The following is a 21734-nucleotide window of genomic DNA, read 5'->3' on the forward strand; positions in this document are numbered from 1 at the left end:
GTACGAATATGATGGGTCCAGCTCTTCCTCTTCTTGGGGGACGGGGGGTTCAGGGTGCAGTTTCCTGCCCCTGAACTAGGGTATCTACTGTCCCACTAGTAACCCAGAGAAGGGTAGTGGAGAGGGTGGGACCCGGGCCCGCCCTCTACTCTGGGTCCCAGCCCAGGGGCCCTAGGGATGGTGGTAAACCACTTGAACTAGTGCTTCCTTCCCCTGGGCTACTTCCCTCTCCTGCTCTTCAGCTTGTGGGGCTTCCTGCCCTCTCTCTCTCTCTCTGCACAAGCCAGGTGTCTGTTTACCTAGGATCTTGGTCTTCTAGCTAGCCACAGTACTGCTCCAACTCCTCCAAACTGCTCTCTGCTCCAACTCCTTCCCCTGGCTGATTGAAGCAGGGGGTTTTTTACCAGGTGACTAGCTTTGGGTGCTCTAATTGGCTTCAGGTGCTTTTAATTAATCTATAGCAACCTTTCTTCCCTCTACAGGGAAAAAGGCTTCTCCTCATCCTGGGACTTACATATCTCTCCTATATCACTCTCCAGCTGCCTTCTGGCCATGCTGTATCACAATGTGTACACAACCCTATTATTATTATGTATTATTTCTATTACTGCTGTGCCTAGGACTGTGCCCTGAATGATTTTGCCATTGACTCCCCTGTCCTTTGTCTTGTCTCCCCTCTTCTTTTTTATCTATTTTTTGACTCTCACTTGTGTCAAGTTGAAGCTTGATGCAACCCCATGCTCTGAGTGTTCCTAGCCTCTGTTTGCCAGAAGCTGGGAGTGGACAATAGGGAATGGAAAACTTGATGATTGTCTTTCTGTTCATTCCCTCTGAAGCACCTGGTATTGGCCACTGTCAGAAGACAGGATACTGAGCTAGATGGACCATTGGTCTGACACAGTGGGGCTGTTTTTATGTTCTTATGTTCTTTATATTTAATGTTTTCTGGGCAGAGACTATGTCTGTACTTGTTTCTGTGAGGTGCCTACCACAGTTTTGGGCACTCAGAAATGATAACACATAACACAGAATCTCAACATCTTTCTCCTTCCCCCATCCTGCATGGGGTATTTAATGGAAGGTCTGTGAAGAGAGTAGAGAACTTGGGACATACGCTGTCTTTAGCTTGAGTTTGCAGGTAGCTGTGTTCTGAATCGTTTGTTGTTTTTCAAAGTTGTTAATTTCATTCTAAGATAAGGTATGTTACCATAACCAATCTGGAGATCTGTCAGGGTTCCTTCCCCACTCTGAACTCTAGGGTACAGATGTGGGGACCCGCAAGAAAGACCCCCTAAGCTTATTTCTACCAGCTTAGGTTAAAACTTCCCCAAGACACAAAGTCTTTGCCCTTGGATTAGTTGAATGCTGCCACCACCAAATGATTTAACAAACAATCAGGGAAAGAACCACTTGGAGTTCCTATTTCCCCAAAACATCCCCCCAAACCCTTACACCCCCTTTCCTGGGGAGGCTTGAGAATAAACAAGATGAGCACAAACCAGCCTTGGATTTTTAAGACCCAAAAAACCCAATCAGATTCTTTAAAAACAGAACTTTATTAGAAGAACAAAAAAAGATAAGAGAACAACTCTGTAAGATCAGAATGGAAGATAATCTTACAGGCAATCAGATTCAAAACATAGAGAATCCCTCTAGGCAAAACCTTAAGTTACAAAAAGACACAAAAACAAGAATACACATTTCCTCCAGCACGGCAAATTTCATAAGCCAAAACAAAGAAAACCTAACGCATTTTCTAGCTAGATTACTTACTAACTTTACAGGAGTTGGAGGGCTTGCATCCTTGATCTGTTCCCAGCAAAGGTATCACACAGACAGACAAAAGCCTCCCCCCCCTCCAGATTTGAAAGTATCTTGTCCCCTCATTGGTCATTTTGGGTCAGGTGCCAACCAGGTTACCTGAGCTTCTTAACTCTTTACAGGTAAAAGGACTTTGCCTCTGGCCAGGAGGGATTTTATAGCACTGTATACAGAAAGGTGGTTACCCTTCCCTTTATATTCATGACAAGATCATAAATGTGTCTGTCACTGTGGCACAGTGTGAATCTGATTGTATAATTTCAAACAGCCTAACATTATTTCTTCAGATGCTAAACGCCCCAGTTCCCCTACCCCAGAGGTGGGAAACTACGGTCCGCAGACCACATCCGGCCCACGGCACCATCTTGCCTGGCTCCTGGCCTGGGAGGTGGGCCCCGGCCCCTCCCCCGCTGTTCTCCGTCCTCCATAGTGACACCGCTGCGCAGGCAGTGCTCTGGGCTGCGGGCTCATGCAGAGCAGCACGACAGCGTCTCAGGCTCCAGCTGGGCAGCACGGCTCCCAGACATGCTGTACTGAGCAGCATAGTAAGGGGGCCAAGGGGTTGGTAAAGGGGCATGGGGTCCCGGGGGCAGTCAGGGGACAGGGGGCGGTTGGATGGGCTGGAGGTTCGGGGGGGCAGCAGTCAGGGGACAGGGAGCGGGGGGGGGTTAGATGGGGGTGAGGTCCCGGGGGAGGTTGGGGCGGGGGTCCTGGGAGGAGGCGGTCAGGGGACAAGGAGCAGGGTGGGGATTGGATGGGGGGGTTCTGAGGGGAGCAGTCAGTGGGTGGGAAGTGGGAGGGGGCAGATAGGAGGCAAAGGCCAGGCTGCTTGGGGAGGCACAGCCTTCCCTACCCAGCCCTCCACATAGTTTCACACCCCGATGTGGCCGTCGGGCCAAAAAGTTTGCCCACCCCTGCTTTACCCACTTGCCAAAACATCCATATTTTCTCTGATAACGTCTATGAATTGTGTTGCCAAGTACAAAAGCTGCAGCACACTGAAAACTGGGAAATGTGGAGACAGCATAAGATAAATTGACATTCTTCGGCTATCCCTCGATGCAAGGATGATGTCTGCCAAGGTGGTGGGGGTCACTGGTGGGTTTTTAAGTGGCTGAGGAGCCTAATTTGTGCCCTGCAGATTTTTCCACAGAAGTGACAGGTGTTATCTTGGAGGAGACATAGTTGTTGGCTGGACTGTTGTGCCCTTTCTTTCCTCGTTTGTTGCTTCTCTGTCTCATGAGCATGTCTGTTCTCCTCAAAGTGAGCTGTGGTTTGGTACATGGTGTAAATTGACTTCAGTATCAAAACAAATAACATAGACTACTGTAATAATTGTATTCATTTTCAAATTTAATTAAACGAGAACTTCGATTTTTAATGTCAAGAAAGTTATCAGAGGAGTGGAGGAATGAATGTCAGGCATTCTTCATGTTTGTCCATCTTGTTTTAAGGAATCTTGAACATCTGGAGGTGGAATTATTATATTTCTGTGCTGATCAGTTGTCGCTCACACATTTTTCTTAGTCATCCCTTTAAAGATCCCAACTGATGTTTGGCAAATGGTGTCACAACTACAATTGTGCTTGCATGAGGTTTAAATCTTACAGAAAGTATCACCACCTGATTTGCTTGAAACCTGTCACCTAGTTGTTAGTCTTTCACAGGGTTGGAATGAACTGAAAAAAGTTGCATGCTTTCCTGAGAACGGAGTGGTCTCTCTGAACTCGAGCTCTTGCTAGCCAGTAGACCTGGGTACTCGGTATCTTGCTAGCCAGTAGTCCTGTTGTACGCATGGGTACTTGCTTGATCTCTTGTTTTTAATCCTATCTTATTCATAAAATAATTACTCGTACAATCACTATCACCTAATTAGTATTTCTTCCTAAATTACACTCTTTACCAGAGGAAGGATGTTTTTAGGGTTAAGGTACTAGGCTAGGGCTTAAATGTGGGTTCAGTTCCCACCTTTCCTATAGACTTTTTGTGTTACCCTTGAGCAAACCTCTGTGCCTGGATTTCCCATCTGTAAAATGGGGATACACTATTAAGTGAATAAGGCTCTGTCTACACACTTCAACCAAATTTATAATCTCTGTGTGTCATCGTCAGCTGGAAACATGATTTATGTTCACACACTACATGGTTTCTCTTCACCAAAGGAGATCAGTAGGGTTGTGTTAATCCTTCAGTGTGCATATACAAACAGTCTTACAATGGAGTTTGAAAAATATATAATTTAGTGTGGATTTTGCTACTTTTTAGATTGAACAGAGTGGTGAGATCCCTCCTTCCTGCTGTAATTTTCCTGTGGCTGTTTGCAAAGACAAGATGTTTGTGTTTTCTGGCCAGAGTGGAGCAAAGATCACCAATAATCTCTTTCAGTTTGAATTCAAGGAAAAAATGTAAGTTCTAACATTTGATTCAAATAAAATACATGTATTATTTCTGTTCAGGGTGAAGAAAGTACATAATGAACGATATTGAAGAAGGAACAGTTTGTATTTCATAACTAAGAAAGGCAGTTCTTTCTCATTTCTAATTTTTTTGATTTTTAGTTGAGGTTTAATTAGGCTGATATTTGGATAATATGTTAGCAATAACACATTAGCTTGACGATATGCTTTAGCTAGATAGAGACAATTTTTTCTACAGAAGAACAGAAACTCATATTGATTCATTTGAAATAATAGGCAGTGGGCACAATTTTCGGATCTGGATGTGTAATGATTGGCTCCTCAGTCCATACCTAGGTGTCTAATTAGAAGGGGGCTGATTTTCAGAGGTGCTGAGCAGCCTCAATTCCCTTTGAAGTCAATGGGAGTTGTAGATGATCAACATCTTTGAAAATCAGATAATTTAAGTGTCTGTATAAGGATTTAGGAATGTAACTTCAAGCTCCCAATTTAGAAAATCTTGACAAGTGCCTTTTCAGATGCTCTGTTACATTTGGCCCCAAACAATAGGAAAATATCAAGAGTGCACATGGTTTCCTCATTCAGCAATTGAAAGCTCCTGCTTTCTTAGACATTGTCACCATGTGGAGTGCTCATAGGAATTTCATACCATATGTGTCTAACAGGGGGAACAGCATGAATCTACAGTTCAAGGAAATGAGATAACTATGAAAAGCAAATGTCTAGTCAGCTCTTGGGGGGCAGCAGTCTGACCCTGAATCCCTGCACATGTACACACATATGCACTTTCAAACAGTGGATTCCAGCTTTTGTGGGAACGTTTTTATTTCAAACTTTTGATCTCACAGACCAGTTAGTTAGGTTGGGAGTTGGATAATTATTAAATATTAAAAATCTGAGTGTGGTATAATGAAAGAAGTTTTAAAAGTACTGGTCTGGAACCACAATAGAGAGACAGGTTTCAGAGTAGCAGCCATGTTACTCTGTATTCACAAAAAGAAAAGGAGTACTTGTGGCACCTTAGAGACTAACAAATTTATTTGAGCATAAGCTTTCGTGAGCAACAGCTCACTTCATCGGATGCATCGATGTAGCTCACGAAAGCTTATGCTCAAATAAATTTGTTAGTCTCTAAGGTGCCACAAGTCCTCCTTTTGTTTTTTTAATAGAGAGACAGTAGGCCAAGCCACAATTTTGAAATCTGACTAGCAATTGAGTGCCCCAGTTTTTGGATTCCCAACTTGAGACATCTTTGAGGGTTCTGATTAGCAGGCAGTGTTAAGTACCTGCCCTCTGAAAACCTGGCCCCTTGAGAAAGATCAGGTTTGGCACCCAAAAACTGAGGCACCCAAAACCACTACTCAGTTTTGAAAAATTTGGTCTACAATTCTGAAAAAGATAAAAGTGGGGAACAAAAAAGCAGCCACTGTAGCTTAACTACTGCTACTACAAGTATTGCCACAGTTACTGATGGCCTTTTTGTTGGGGAGAGAAAGGACTGGGTATTGTTTTAATTTCATAGTTTCTGAGAGTTTAAGGCCAGAAAGAATAATTAAATCATCTAGTGTGACCTCCTGAATATCACAGGCTGTTCAGTTTCACCCAGATACCCCTATATTAAGCCCAAATACTTTAATTAGGCTTAAGCATTTCAGTCCTCTGGAGGGTAAACTATTGTGTGCCACAGACAGAGAGCAAGAGATACCGAGGTGTCCCCAGTGCCCAGAGCTCCTGCAATGGCAGGGAATTGATTAAGTGAGATAAGCTCAGATGATCCCAAGATGAATCCACATTCCATGCTGCAGAGATCAAAAAAACCCCAAGGTTCCTGCCAATCTCAGCTGGGGGACAATTCCTTCCCAGCCCCAAACATGATGACCAGTTTGACCCTGAGCATGTGAGGAAGATACACTAGCCAGATGTGCTGTTGCTCAAATAGAAGTTATTTATTTGATGCAGAAATTACTGGGTGAGGTTCTCAGGCCTGTATTATGCAGGAGGTCAGACTACATGATCATAATGGGACATAAAATCTAGGAATCTATGAAAACCACCACAGTAATGAAACAAAATACAGAATAAACCAACCAGTCATCCAAACATTAAATGAAGTGTGCAAGTCTTGTATCTTGTCCTGATGTCTGCTAGAGTTGGGCTCTGCCTGACTGCAAGTATAATAAAAAGCTGAATTGGTGATTGCAAATAATATTCATCATATTATGTTAAGAAACTGTGATCCCTTACCAAAATACTGATTTTATTTAAATAGTGGGGGTAGGGTTTGGTTAGGGTATATTGTAATATGTGTTCTCCATCTCTAATTGATAGAATCCTTTGGGGATTTTGAGACAGTTAATTTTCAAAACTCATTTTGAAGAAAGGAGTTGTAAAAGATTTACTCTTTGTTTCATGTCTTGTGTCTCAGTTGGACACGAATTCCTACTGAACACTTACTTCGGGGCTCCCCTCCTCCGCCACAGCGAAGATACGGTCACACCATGGTTGCCTTTGATCGCCACCTCTATGTGTTTGGTGGTGCTGCAGATAACACATTGCCAAATGAACTTCACTGCTACGATGTGGACTCTCAGACCTGGGAAGTTATCCAGCCTAGTCCAGATAGTGAGGTAAAGAGTGCACTGTTTAATTATTCCTCTTTCTCCTTTTAATCTACCTTTTGCTTCCATGATATAGAACAAAGAATCTTTATTTAAATTAATAACATTAATATTGAATTATACTTTTTATAGCTCCTTCCCCAAAAAACTGTTATACTGTCAGTACAGAGTGAACAAAATTTCCTTAGAAGGCACTGTCATTATTGATACTTGTAAAACTCAAACTTTCTTCATTGGCACTTTTTTTTAAAAGATCCAAAAAAGATGTTTATAGGAGCTAACACTTGACATAGAAAATAATAAATCCTCATGTTCCATGGCATGAACCAGCCACTAACTGATAAGGAAAGGAGTACTTGTGGCACCTTAGAGACTAACCAATTTATTTGAGCATGAGCTTTCGTGAGCTACAGCTCACTTCATCAGATGTTTACCGTGGAAACTGCAGCAGACTTTATATACACACAGAAATCATGAAACAATACCTCCTCCCACCCCACTGTCCTGCTGGTAATAGCTTATCTAAAGTGATCAACAGGTGGGCCATTTCCAGCACAAATCCAGGTTTTCTCACCCTCCACCCCCCCACACAAATTCACTCTCCTGCTGGTGCTAGCCCATCCAAAGTGACAACTCTTTACATAATCAAGTCGGGCTATTTCCTGCATAGATCAAGGTTTTCTCACATCCCCCCCACCCCCATACACACACAAACTCACTCTCCTGCTGGTAATAGCTCATCTAAACTGACCATTCTCCAGGTTTAAATCCAAGTTAAACCAGAACATCTGGGGGGGGGGGGGGTAGGAAAAAGCAAGAGGAAACAGGCTACCTTGCATAATGACTTAGCCACTCCCAGTCTCTATTTAAGCCTAAATTAATAGTATCCAATTTGCAAATGAATTCCAATTCAGCAGTTTCTCGCTGGAGTCTGGATTTGAAGTTTTTTTGTTTTAAGATAGCGACCTTCATGTCTGTGATTGCGTGACCAGAGAGATTGAAGTGTTCTCCGACTGGTTTATGAATGTTATAATTCTTGACATCTGATTTGTGTCCATTTATTCTTTTACGTAGAGACTGTCCAGTTTGACCAATGTACATGGCAGAGGGGCATTGCTGGCACATGATGGCATAGATCACATTGGTGGATGTGCAGGTGAACGAGCCTCTGATAGTGTGGCTGATGTTATTAGGCCCTGTGATGGTGTCCCCTGAATAGATATGTGGGCACAATTGGCAACGGGCTTTGTTGCAAGGATAAGTTCCTGGGTTAGTGGTTCTGTTGTGTGGTATGTGGTTGTTGGTGAGTATTTGCTTCAGGTTGCGGGGCTGTCTGTAGGCAAGGACTGGCCTGTCTCCCAAGACTTGTGAGAGTGTTGGGTCATCCTTTAGGATAGGTTGTAGATCCTTAATAATGCGTTGGAGGGGTTTTAGTTGGGGGCTGAAGGTGACGGCTAGTGGCGTTCTGTTATTTTCTTTGTTAGGCCTGTCCTGTAGTAGGTAACTTCTGGGAACTCTTCTGGCTCTATCAATCTGTTTCTTTACTTCTGCAGGTGGGTATTGTAGTTGTAAGAAAGCTTGACAGAGATCTTGTAGGTGTTTGTCTCTGTCTGAGGGGTTGGAGCAAATGCGGTTGTATCGCAGAGCTTGGCTGTAGACGATGGATCGTGTGGTGTGGTCAGGGTGAAAGCTGGAGGCATGCAGGTAGGAATAGCGGTCAGTAGGTTTACGGTATAGGGTGGTGTTTATGTGGCCATTGTTTATTAGCACTGTAGTGTCCAGGAAGTGGATCTCTTGTGTGGACTGGACCAGGCTGAGGTTGGTGGTGGGATGGAAATTGTTGAAATCATGGTGGAATTCCTCAAGGGCTTCTTTTCCATGGGTCCAGATGATGAAGATGTCATCAATATAGCGCAAGTAGAGTAGGGGCTTTAGGGGACGAGAGCTGAGGAAGCGTTGTTCTAAATCAGCCATAAAAATGTTGGCATACTGTGGGGCCATGCGGGTACCCATAGCAGTGCCGCTGATCTGAAGGTATACATTGTCCCCAAATGTGAAATAGTTATGGGTAAGGACAAAGTCACAAAGTTCAGCCACCAGGTTAGCCGTGACATTATCGGGGATAGTGTTCTTGACGGCTTGTAGTCCATCTTTGTGTGGAATGTTGGTGTAGAGGGCTTCTACATCCATAGTAGCCAGGATGGTGTTATCAGGAAGATCACCGATGGATTGAAGTTTCCTCAGGAAGTCAGTGGTGTCTCGAAGGTAGCTGGGAGTGCTGGTAGCGTAGGGCCTGAGGAGGGAGTCTACATAGCCAGACAATCCTGCTGTCAGGGTGCCAATGCCTGAGATGATGGGGCGCCCAGGATTTCCAGGTTTATGGATCTTGGGTAGTAGATAGAATATCCCAGGTCGGGGTTCCAGGGGTGTGTCTGTGCGGATTTGATCTTGTGCTTTTTCAGGAAGTTTCTTGAGCAAATGCTGTAGTTGCTTTTGGTAACTCTCAGTGGGATCATAGGGTAATGGCTTGTAGAAACTCGTGTTGGAGAGCTGCCGAGCAGCCTCTTGTTCATATTCCGACCTATTCATGATGACAACAGCACCTCCTTTGTCAGCCTTTTTGATTATGATGTCAGAGTTGTTTCTGAGGCTGTGGATGGCATTGCGTTCCGCATGGCTGAGGTTATGGGGCAAGTGATGCTGCTTTTCCACAATTTCAGCCCGTGCACGTCGGCGGAAGCATTCTATGTAGAAGTCCAGTCTGCTGTTTCGACCTTCAGGAGGAGTCCATCTAGAATCCCTCTTTCTGTAGTGTTGGCAGGGAGACCTCTGTGGATTAGTATGTTGTTCAGAGGTATTTTGGAAATATTCCTTGAGACGGAGACGTCGAAAATAGGATTCTAGGTCACCACAGAACTGTATCATGTTCGTGGGGGTGGAGGGGCAGAAGGAGAGGCCCCGAGATAGAACAGCTGCTTCTGCTGGGCTGAGAGTATAGTTGGATAGGTTAACAATATTGCTAGGTGGGGTGAGGGAACCATTGCTGTGGCCCCTTGTAGCATGTAGTGGTTTAGAAAGTTTAGTGTCTTTTTTCTTTTGTAGAGAAGCAAAGTGTGCGTTGTAAATGGCTTGTCTAGTTTTAGTAAAATCCAGCCACGAGGAAGTTTGTGTGGAAGGTTGGTTCTTTATGAGAGTATCCATTTTTGAGAGCTCATTCTTAATCTTTCCCTGTTTGCTGTAGAGGATCTTGATCAGGTGATTCCGCAGTTTCTTTGAGAGCGTGAGGCACAAGCTGTCAGCATAGTCTGTGTGGTATGTAGATTGTAATGGATTTTTGACCTTCAGTCCTTTTGGTACGATGTCCATCTGTTTGCATTTGGAAAGGAAGATGATGTCTGTCTGTATCTGTACAAGTTTCTTCATGCAGTTGATAGATTTCCACTCCATACGGCTAAATGCAGTGCCTTGCATAATGACAGGTTTCAGAGGAACAGCCGTGTTAGTCTGTATTCGCAAAAAGAAAAGGAGTACTTGTGGCACCTTAGAGACTAACCAATTTATTTGAGCATGAGCTTTCGTGAGCTACAGCTCACTTCATCAGATGTTTACCGTGGAAACTGCAGCAGACGCCACTAGCCGTCACCTTCAGCCCCCAACTAAAACCCCTCCAACGCATTATTAAGGATCTACAACCTATCCTAAAGGATGACCCAACACTCTCACAAGTCTTGGGAGACAGGCCAGTCCTTGCCTACAGACAGCCCCGCAACCTGAAGCAAATACTCACCAACAACCACATACCACACAACAGAACCACTAACCCAGGAACTTATCCTTGCAACAAAGCCCGTTGCCAATTGTGCCCACATATCTATTCAGGGGACACCATCACAGGGCCTAATAACATCAGCCACACTATCAGAGGCTCGTTCACCTGCACATCCACCAATGTGATCTATGCCATCATGTGCCAGCAATGCCCCTCTGCCATGTACATTGGTCAAACTGGACAGTCTCTACGTAAAAGAATAAATGGACACAAATCAGATGTCAAGAATTATAACATTCATAAACCAGTCGGAGAACACTTCAATCTCTCTGGTCACGCAATCACAGACATGAAGGTCGCTATCTTAAAACAAAAAAACTTCAAATCCAGACTCCAGCGAGAAACTGCTGAATTGGAATTCATTTGCAAATTGGATACTATTAATTTAGGCTTAAATAGAGACTGGGAGTGGCTAAGTCATTATGCAAGGTAGCCTGTTTCCTCTTGCTTTTTCCTACCCCCCCCCCCCCAGATGTTCTGGTTTAACTTGGATTTAAACCTGGAGAATGGTCAGTTTAGATGAGCTATTACCAGCAGGAGAGTGAGTTTGTGTGTGTATGGGGGTGGGGGGGATGTGAGAAAACCTTGATCTATGCAGGAAATAGCCCGACTTGATTATGTAAAGAGTTGTCACTTTGGATGGGCTAGCACCAGCAGGAGAGTGAATTTGTGTGGGGGGGTGGAGGGTGAGAAAACCTGGATTTGTGCTGGAAATGGCCCACCTGTTGATCACTTTAGATAAGCTATTACCAGCAGGACAGTGGGGTGGGAGGAGGTATTGTTTCATGATTTCTGTGTGTATATAAAGTCTGCTGCAGTTTCCACGGTAAACATCTGATGAAGTGAGCTGTAGCTCACGAAAGCTCATGCTCAAATAAATTGGTTAGTCTCTAAGGTGCCACAAGTACTCCTTTTCTTTTTGCGAATACAGACTAACACGGCTGTTCCTCTGGTAACTGATAAGGGTTAGGAAGAAACTTCCCCAGTGAGGATGTTATTCCATGATAAGCAAATGGGGTTTCTTGCACGTTCTCCTGAAGCATCTGGTGCAGGCCCCTCTGAGAGAAGATACTGGACTAGACGGACCACTATAAACTTCTTATTGGAAAGCAATTCCTCTGTTTATATGTTCCTAGGTGCAGTACTTACTAGCAAAGAAGAACTGGCTGTGAATTTGAGAATAGGGGAGCTTGGAAAGACTAGCTACTGTTGAAGATATTTGGGTTCATTAAGCAGTAGAATCATGGAAGATTAGTGTTGGAAGAGACCTCAGGAGGTCATCTAGTCCAACCCCAACTAAATCATCCCAGCCAGGGCTTTGTAAAGCTGGGCCTTAAAAACCTCTAAGGATGGAGATTCTACCACCTCCATAGGTAACGCATTCCAGTGTTTCACCACACTCCTAGTAAAACAGTGTTTCCTAATATCCAATCTAGATCTCCCCAACTGCAACTTGAGACCATTGCTCCTTGTTATGTCATCTGCCACCACTGAGAACAGCCGAGCTCCATCTTCTTTGGAACCCCCCCCCCCTTTCAGGTAGTTGTATGCTGCTATCAAATCCCCCCTTACTCTTCTTCAACAAGCATGTGGACAAAGGAGATCCAGTGGATATAGTGTATTTAGATTTTTAGAAAGCCTTTGACAAAGTCCCTCACCAAAGGCTCTTAAGCAAAATAAGCAGTCATAGAATCATAGAATATCAGGGTTGGAAGGGACCTCAGGAGGTCATCTAGTCCAACCCCCTGCTCAAAAGCAGGATCTATACCCAATTAAATCATCCCAGCCAGGGCTTTCTCAAGCCTGACCTTAAAAACTTCTAAGGAAGGAGATTCCACCACCTCCCTAGGCAACGCATTCCAGTGCTTCACCACCCTCCTAGTGAAAAAGTTTTCCTAATATCCAACCTAAACCTCTCGCACTGCAACTTGAGATCATTACTCCTTGTCCTGTCCTCTTCCACCACTGAGAATAGTCTAGAACCATCCTCCCTGGAACTACCTTTCAGGTAGTTGAAGGCAGCTATCAAATCCCCCCTCATTCTTCTCTTCTGCAGACTAAACAATCCCAGTTCCCTCAGCCTCTCCTCATAAGTCATGTGTTCCAGACCCCTAATCATTTTTGTTGCCCTTCGCTGGACTCTCTCCAATTTATCCACATCCTTCTTGTAGTGTGGGGCCCAAAACTGGACACAGTACTCCAGATGAGGCCTCACCAATGTCGAATAGAGGGGGACGATCACGTCCCTCTATCTGCTCGCTATGCCCCTACTTATACATCCCAAAATGCTATTGGCCTTCTTGGCAACAAGGGCACACTGCTGACTCAGATCCAGCTTCTTGTCCACTGTCACCCCTAGGTCCTTTTCCGCAGAACTGCTGCCTAGCCATTCGGTCCCTAGTCTGTAGCTGTGCATTGGATTCTTCCATCCTAAGTGCAGGACCCTGCACTTATCCTTATTGAACCTCATCAGATTTCTTTTGGCCCAATCCTCCAATTTGTCTAGGTCCCTCTGTATCCTATCCCTCCCCTCCAGCGTATCTACCACTCCTCCCAGTTTAGTATCATCCGCAAATTTGCTGAGAGTGCAATCCACACCATCCTCCAGATCATTTATGAAGATATTGAACAAAACCGGCCCCAGGACCGACCCCTGGGGCACTCCAGTTGACACCGGCTGCCAACTAGACATGGAGCCATTGATCACTACCCGTTGAGCCCGACAATCTAGCCAACTTTCTACCCACCTTATAGTGCATTCATCCAGCCCATACTTCCTTAACTTGCTGACAAGAATACTGTGGGAGACCGTGTCAAACGCTTTGCTAAAATCAAGAAACAATACATCCACTGCTTTCCGTTCATCCACAGAACCAGTAATCTCATCATAGAAGGCGATTAGATTAGTCAGGCATGACCTTCCCTTGGTGAATCCATGCTGGCTGTTCCTGATCACTTTCCTCTCATGTAAGTGCTTCAGGATTGATTCTTTGAGGACTTGCTCCATGATTTTTCCAGGGACTGAGGTGAGGCTTACTGGCCTGTAGTTCCCAGGATCCTCCTTCTTCCCTTTTTTAAAGATTGGCACTACATTAGCCTTTTTCCAGTCATCCGGGACTTCCCCCGTTCGCCACGAGTTTTCAAAGATAATGGCCAATGGCTCTGCAATCACAGCCGCCAGTTCCTTTAGCACTCTCGGATGCAACTCATCCGGCAACCATGGACTTGTGCACGTCCAGTTTTTCTAAATAGTCCCTAACCACCTCTTTCTCCACCGAGGGCTGGCCATCTATTCCCCATGTTGATGCCCAGCACAGCAGTCTGGGAACTGACCTTGTTCGTGAAGACAGAGGCAAAAAAAGCATTGAGTACATTAGCTTTTTCCACATCCTCTGTCACGAGGTTGCCTCCCTCATTCATTAAGGGGCCCACACTTTCCTTGGTTTTCTTCTTGTTGCCAACATACCTGAAGAAACCCTTCTTGTTACTCTTAACATCTCTCGCTAGCTGCAGCTCCAGGTGCGATTTGGCCCTCCTAATTTCATTCCTACATGCCCGAGCAATATTTTTATACTCTTCCCTGGTCATATGTCCAACCTTCCACTTCTTGTAAGCTTCTGTTTTATGCTTAAGATCTGCTAGGATTTCACCGTTAAGCCAAGCTGGTCGCCTGCCATACTTACTATTCTTTCGACACATCGGGATGGTTTGTCCCTGTAACCTCAGCAGGGATTCCTTGAAATACAGCCAGCTCTCCTGGACTCCTTTCCCCTTCATGTTAGTCCCCCAGGGGATCCTGGCCATCCGTTCCCTGAGGGAGTCGAAGTCTGCTTTCCTGAAGTCCAGGGTCCGTATCCTGCTGCTTACCTTTCTTCCCTGTGTCAGGATCCTGAACTCAACCAACTCATGGTCACTGCCTCCCAGATTCCCATTCACTTTTGCTTCCCCTACTAATTCTTCCCGATTTGTGAGCAGCAGGTCAAGAAAAGCTCCCTCCCTAGTTGGCTCCTCCAGCACTTGCACCAGGAAATTGTCCCCTACGCTTTCCAAAAACTTCCTGGATTGTCTATGCACCACTGTACTGCTCTCCCAGCAGATATCAGGAAAATTAAAGTCACCCATGAGAACCAGGGCATGCGATCTAGTAGCTTCCGCGAGCTGCCGGAAGAAAGCCTCATCCACTTCATCCCCCTGGTCCAGTGGTCTATAGCAGCCTCCCACCACTACATCACTCCTGTTGCTCACACTTCTAAACTTAATCCAGAGACACTCAGGTTTTTCTGCAGTATCATACCGGAGCTCTGAGCAGTCATACTGCTCCCTTACATACAGTGCTACTCCCCCACCTTTTCTGCCCTGCCTATCCTTCCTGAACAGTTTATAACCATCCATGACAGTACTCCAGTCACGTGAGTTATCCCACCAAGTCTCTGTTATTCTAATCACGTCATAATTCCTTGACATCACCAGGACCTCCAGTTCTCCCTGCTTGTTTCCAAGGCTTTGTGCATTCCTATATAAGCACTTGAGATAACCTGCTGATCGCCCCTCATTCTCAGTATGAGGCAGGAGCCCTCCCTTCACAGATATTCCTGCCTGTGCTTCCTCCCGGTATCCCGCTTTCCCACTTACCTCAGGGCTTTGGTCTCCTTCCCCCGGTGAACCTAGTTTAAAGCCCTCCTCACTAGGTTAGCCAGCCTGCTGGCAAAGATGCTCTTCCCTCTCTTCGTAAGGTGGAGCCTGTCTCTGCCCAGCACTCCTCCTTCATGGAACACCATCCCATGGTCAAAGAATCCAAAGCCTTCTCTCCGACACCACCTGCGTAGCCATTCGTTGACTTCGACAATTTGACGGTCCCTACCCAGGCCTTTCCTTCCACGGGGAGGATGGACGAGAACACCACCTGCGCCTCTGACTCCTTTATCCTTCTTCCCAGAGCCACGTAGTCCGCAGTGATCCGCTCAAGGTCATTCTTGGCAGTATCATTGGTGCCCACGTGGAGAAGCAGGAAGGGGTAGCGATCCGAGGGCTTGATGGGTCTCGGCAGTCTCTCCGTCACATCGCGAATCTTAGCCCCCGGCAAGCAGCAGACTTCTCGGTTTTCCCGGTCAGGGCGGCAGATAGATGACTCAGTCCCCCGGAGTAGAGAGTCATGGGATAAGAGGGAAGGTTCTCTCATGGATTGGTAACTGGTTAAAAGACAGGAAACAAAGGGTAGGAATAAATGGTCAGTTTTCAGAATGGAGAGAGGTAAATAGTGGTGTCCCCCAGGAATCTGCACTGGGCCCAGTCCTTTTTAACATATTCATAAACGATCTGGAAAAAGGGGTAAACAGTGAGGTGGCAAAATTTGCAGATGAAACAAAACTGCTCAAGATAATTAAGTCTCAGGCAGATTATGAAGAGCTACAAAAGGATCTCTGAAAACTGGGTGACTGGGCAACAAAATGGCAGATGAAATTTAATGTTGATAAATGCAAAGTAATACACATTGGAAAACATAATCCTAACTATACATATACAATGATGGGGTCTAAATTAGCTGTTCCTCTCAAGAAAGAGATCTGAGAAAGGTATCAAGTGGAGTGCCTCAAGGGTCGGTCCTCGGGCCAGTTTTGTTCAATATCTTCATAAATGATCTGGAGGATGGTGTGGATTGCACCCTGAGCAAGTTTGCAGAAGACACTAAACTGGGAGGAGTGGTAGATATGCTGGGAGGTTAGGGATAGGATACAGAGGGCCCTAGACAAATTGGAGGATTGGGCCAAAAGAAATCTGATGAGGTTCAACAAGGACAAGTGCAGAGTGCTGCACTTAGGACGGAAGAATCCCATACACAGCTACAGACGAGGGACCGAATGGCTCGGCAGCAGTTCGGCAGAAAAGGACCTAGGGGTGAGAGTGGACGAGAAGCTGGATATGAGTCAACAGTGTGCCCTTGTTGCCAAGAAGGCCAATGGCATTTTGGGATGTATATGTAGGGGCGTTGCCAGCAGATCGAGGGACGTGATCGTTCCCCTCTATTTGACATTGGTGAGGCCTCATCTGGAGTACTGTGTCCAGTTTTGGGCCCCACACTACAAGAAGGATGTGGAAAAATTGGAAAGAGTCCAGCGGAGGGCAACAAAAATGGTTAGGGGCCTGGAACACATGAGTTATGAGGAGAGGCTGAGGGAACTGGGATTATTTAGTCTGCAGAAGAGAAGAATGAGGGGGGATTTGATAGCTGCTTTCAACTACCTGAAAAGGGGTTCCAAAGAGGATGGATCTAGACTGTTCTCAGTGGTAGCAGATGAGAGAACAAGGAATAATGGTCTCAAGTTGCAGTGCGAGAGGTTTAGGTTGGATATTAGGAAAAACTTTTTCACTAGGAGGGTGGTGAAACAGTGGAATGCGTTACCTAGGGAGGTGGTGGAATCTCTTTCCCTAGAAGTTTTTAAGGTCAGGCTTGAGAAAGCCCTGGCTGGGATGATTTAGTTGGGGATTGGACCTGCTTTGAGCAGGGGGTTGGACTAGATGACCTCCTGAGGTCCCTTCCAACCCTGATATTTTATGATTCTGTGATCTTGGAATCATTGTGGATAGTTCTCTGAAATCATCCACTCAATGTGCAGCAGCAGTCAAAAAGCTGAACAGAATGTTGGGAATCATCAAAAAGGGATAGATGATAAGATGGAAAATATCATATTGCCTACATATAAATCCATGGTACGCCCATACCTTGAATACTGCGTGCAGATGTGGTCACCCCATCTCAAAAAAGATATATTGGAATTGGAACAGGTTCAGAAAAGGGCAACAAAAATGATTAGGGGTATAGAACGGCTTCCATAGAGGAGAGAGTAATAAGACTGGGACTTTTCAGCTTGGAAAAGAGGCGACAAAGGGGGGATATGATAGAGGTCTATAAGATCATGAGTGGTATAGAGAAAGTAAATAAGGAAGTGTTATTTACTCCTCATAATACAAGAACCAGGGGCCACCAAATGAAATTAGTAGGTTTAAAGCAAACACAAGAAAGTATTTTTTCATGCAACGCACTGTCAACTTCTGGAACTCCTTGTCAGAGGGTGTTGTGAAGGCCAATACTATAATGGGGTTCAAAAGGGAGCTAGATAGATTCATGGAAGATAGGTCCATCAATGGCTATTAGCCAGGATGGGCAGGAATGGTGTCCCTAGCCTCTGTTTGCCAGAAGCTGGGATTGGGTGACAGGGCATGGATCACTTGATGATAACCTGTCTGTTCATTCCCTTTGGGGCACCTGCCATTGGCCACTGTCAAAGGACAGGATACCTGGCTTGATGGACCTTTGACCCAGTATGGCCGTTCTTATGTTCTTCTCTTCTGCAGACTAAGCAAGCCCAGTTCCCTCAGCCTCTCCTCATAAGTCACGTGCCCCCACCCCCTGATCATTTTCGTTGCCCTCCGTTGAACTCTCTCCAATTTGTCCACATCCTTTCTTTAGTAGGGGACCCAAAACTGGGTGCAGTACTCCAGATGTGGGCTCACCAGTGCCGAATAGAGGGGAATAATCGCTTTCCTCGATCTGCTGGCAACGCCCCTACATATACATCCCAAAATGCCATTGGCCTTCTTGGCAACAAGGGCACACTGCTGGCTCATATCCAGCTTCTCGTCCACTGTAATCCCCAGGTCCTTTTCTGCAGAACTGCCACTTAGCCAGTCGGTCCCCAGCCTGTAGAAGTGCATGGGATTCTTCTGCACTTGTCCTTGCTGAACCTCAACAGATTTCTTTTGGCTCAATCCTCCAATTAGTCTAGGTCACTCTGGACCCTATCCCTACCCTCCAGCATATCTACTTTTCCCCCCAGCTTAGTGTAAAACTTTTGAGTTGTCTATATTCATACAAAAAGCAGTGTCAGTAGAATATTAAAGATGCGCAATTAAACACAAAATCAGAAAACATAAAAGTAAAAATTGAAAACACATTATACTCTTGTTTGTAGGCATTATGGTATAGTAATTATACGACTACATGCTATTTCTCATTATATAATACATCCTTAGATACACCCGTGTCTAAGATAGCCTTGTATTGCATAATTTAAAGGAATTGGGTCTGACATGAGATTTTTTTAACTGAGGCTTGGATGACCCTTGATCATTTTGTTCTCAGAATACAGAAAATGGCAGTCATCTCCCGGCATGTTACTTTTCATTTATTCCCTGGGTTTTAAACGGTATCGTTATACATATTAGTTCCTCTTTCTTTATAGTTTTTGCCTTGAATTGTGTGTAATGTTTCAGTTGGTGCAATACCAATTCTGTAGCATTTTTATTAGCTGATCTGTGGAGCAGAAAGGGTTTAGTGTTAGCGTGCAATATGGAGAACTGCAAAATTTGATTTAATATTTTTTAAAAGTGGAGATTCCTACATCAATTTTTATTTTGAGTACTATAGTCAATATTACCGTTTCTAATACTTACTGGTTTTACTAATGACAGGTTTCAGAGTAACAGCCGTGTTAGTCTGTATTCGCAAAAAGAAAAGGAGTACTTGTGGCACCTTAGAGACTAACCAATTTATTAGAGCATGAGCTTTCATGAGCTACAGCTCACTTCATCAGATGCATACCGTGGAAACTGCAGAAGACATTATATACACACAGAGACCATGAAACAATACCTCCTCTCACCCCACTGTCCTGCTGGTAATAGCTTATCTAAAGCTAACAAGGTGGTCATATCTTTGTAGACAATGAGCCAAAACATATTGCAGCAGTACCTACAGGTATATAATGAGGCATATGATAACTCAACTTTGTTGTAAAAACATTAGCCTAGAGCACTATTGATACATTGTCTAGCACCTTGTACACACTCATACAGTCCTCACCTTGAACAAATCCGTCACATAAGACACCATTTCTCTCATTTCACTTAAGTGACTACAGTGATCATCCAATCTGACCTTCTGTATAGGGTTACCGGATAGCAACTGTGAAAAAACAGGATGCGGTAATAGGCACCTATATAAGAAAAGGTCTCCAAAAACAAGACTGTCCCTTTAAAAATGGGACATCTGGTCACCCTACTTCTGCATAACACAGGTTTCAGAATAACAGCCATGTTAGTCTGTATTCGCAAAAAGAAAAGGAGTACTTGTGGCACTTTAGAGACTAACCAATTTATTTGAGCATAAGCTTTCGTGAGATACAGCTCATATGAAGTGAGCTGTAGCTGACGAAGGTAACAGATAAGTTGGTTAGTCTCTAAGGTGCCACAAATACTCCTTTTCTTTTTGCATAGCACAGATCATTGAACTTCCTGAAATAATTCCTGTTTGAACCTATTCCTGATTCATGACACCTAAAATGTAATACAACAGTATTCCCAAGCTGCTTAAAGCTGAGATCCTATTCAGGAAAACAAAACTCATTGTGCTTCCCTCCAAGTACATCCTGTGATGTTAAAGGCCTACTTATATTTTAGATCTCAAAATAAACTTCTCTCCTTTTTTACAAGATTTGATGAGCAGTGAAATAGTTAATAATGTTGATGTTTGAAATGAAATGAATGGGTGGTGCATACCTCAGAGCTATTTTTTCAGGCTCTGCAAACTCAGGCGGACACCTATGTATTGGTTACACTTGGATTACATTTTGAAGGTTTCTTCTGCAACAATAGCAGTTACAGACTAACTTTTTAAAAATGAAAACTGAAACTCTGGAAACTAGTTGAATCATAGAATCATAGAATATCAGGGTTGGAAGGGACCCCTGAAGGTCATCTAGTCCAACCCCCTGCTCGAAGCAGGACCAATTCCCAGTTAAATCATCCCAGCCAGGGTTTTGTCAAGCCTGACCTTAAAAACCTCTAAGGAAGGAGATTCTACCACCTCCCTAGGTAACGCATTCCAGTGTTTCACCACCCTCTTAGTGAAAAAGTTTTTCCTAATATCCAATCTAAACCTCCCCCACTGCAACTTGAGACCATTACTCCTCATTCTGTCATCTGCTACCATTGAGAACAGTCTAGAGCCATCCTCTTTGGAACCCCCTTTCAGGTAGTTGAAAGCAGCTATCAAATCCCCCCTCATTCTTCTCTTCTGCAGGCTAAACAATCCCATCTCCCTCAGCCTCTCCTCATAACTCATGTGCTCTAGACCCCTAATCATTTTTGTTGCCCTTCGCTGCACTCTCTCCAATTTATCCACATCCTTCTTGTAGTGTGGGGCCCAAAACTGGACACAGTACTCCCGATGAGGCCTCACCAATGTCGAATAGAGGGGAACGATCACGTCCCTCGATCTGCTCGCTGTGCCCCTACTTATACATCCCAAAATGCCATTGGCCTTCTTGGCAACAAGGGCACACTGCTGACTCATATCCAGCTTCTCGTCCACTGTCACCCCTAGGTCCTTTTCCGCAGAACTGCTGCCTAGCCATTCGGTCCCTAGTCTGTAGCGGTGCATTGGATTCTTCCATCCTAAGTGCAGGACCCTGCACTTATCCTTATTGAACCTCATCAGATTTCTTTTGGCCCAATCCTCCAATTTGTCTAGGTCTTTCTGTATCCTATCTCTCCCCTCCAGCGTATCTACCACTCCTCCCAGTTTAGTATCATCCGCAAATTTGCTGAGAGTGCAATCCACACCATCCTCCAGATGGTGACTTTGGTCTGGCGCGACAATTTGGCCCACAACATTTTCCCTGCTTGGGAATTAACCATGAAAAGTTGGTCAAGGTATTTTCAATAAAAATGTTATAAAAAGGTGCAGGAAAATCAAACAAGAGACTAAATTAGTCTAAACAAAAAGGCGTACTAATATAACACAGAGACTATGTTAGAAGATGTGAATCCAAAAATTAATAGACCAAAACTGGTGTAGTGGTGTAGACCTAATCAGTAAACACAATAATGAGGGGATGGACTATGCTGCGTACCTTCCCCTCCTTCTTTAAAAAAAAAAAAAAAAAAAAAAAAAGGGGACTTTTTAAAAAAGCACCATGGCATCTCAGCTCCACTTGTCTCAGCCCAGCTTATCTCATCTTCCCTGACCCCGAGAAAGAAAAAGTAGACAAG

At 44.6% G+C, this 21734-nt stretch overlaps 1 protein-coding gene across 14 annotated transcripts in view; it reads left to right on the plus strand.

The window, feature by feature from the left end:
* LZTR1 (leucine zipper like post translational regulator 1) overlaps positions 1-21734 on the plus strand; it is a 298691-nt gene that overhangs the window by 122695 nt on the left and 154262 nt on the right. For 13 of the 14 annotated variants that reach the window (XM_073319623.1, XM_073319627.1, XM_078849769.1 and 10 more), the window contains 2 exons: positions 4087-4226; positions 6664-6865. The exons of the other annotated variant lie outside the window; for it this stretch is intronic. In XM_073319623.1, the coding sequence (XP_073175724.1) occupies positions 4087-4226; positions 6664-6865 (342 nt within the window). The remainder of the gene's footprint in view (positions 1-4086; positions 4227-6663; positions 6866-21734) is intronic. 14 annotated transcript variants of the gene reach the window in all.

Source organism: Lepidochelys kempii, chromosome 21 (genome assembly GCF_965140285.1).
Source record: "Lepidochelys kempii isolate rLepKem1 chromosome 21, rLepKem1.hap1, whole genome shotgun sequence".
In the NCBI taxonomy this organism is placed as follows: Eukaryota; Metazoa; Chordata; order Testudines; family Cheloniidae; genus Lepidochelys; species Lepidochelys kempii.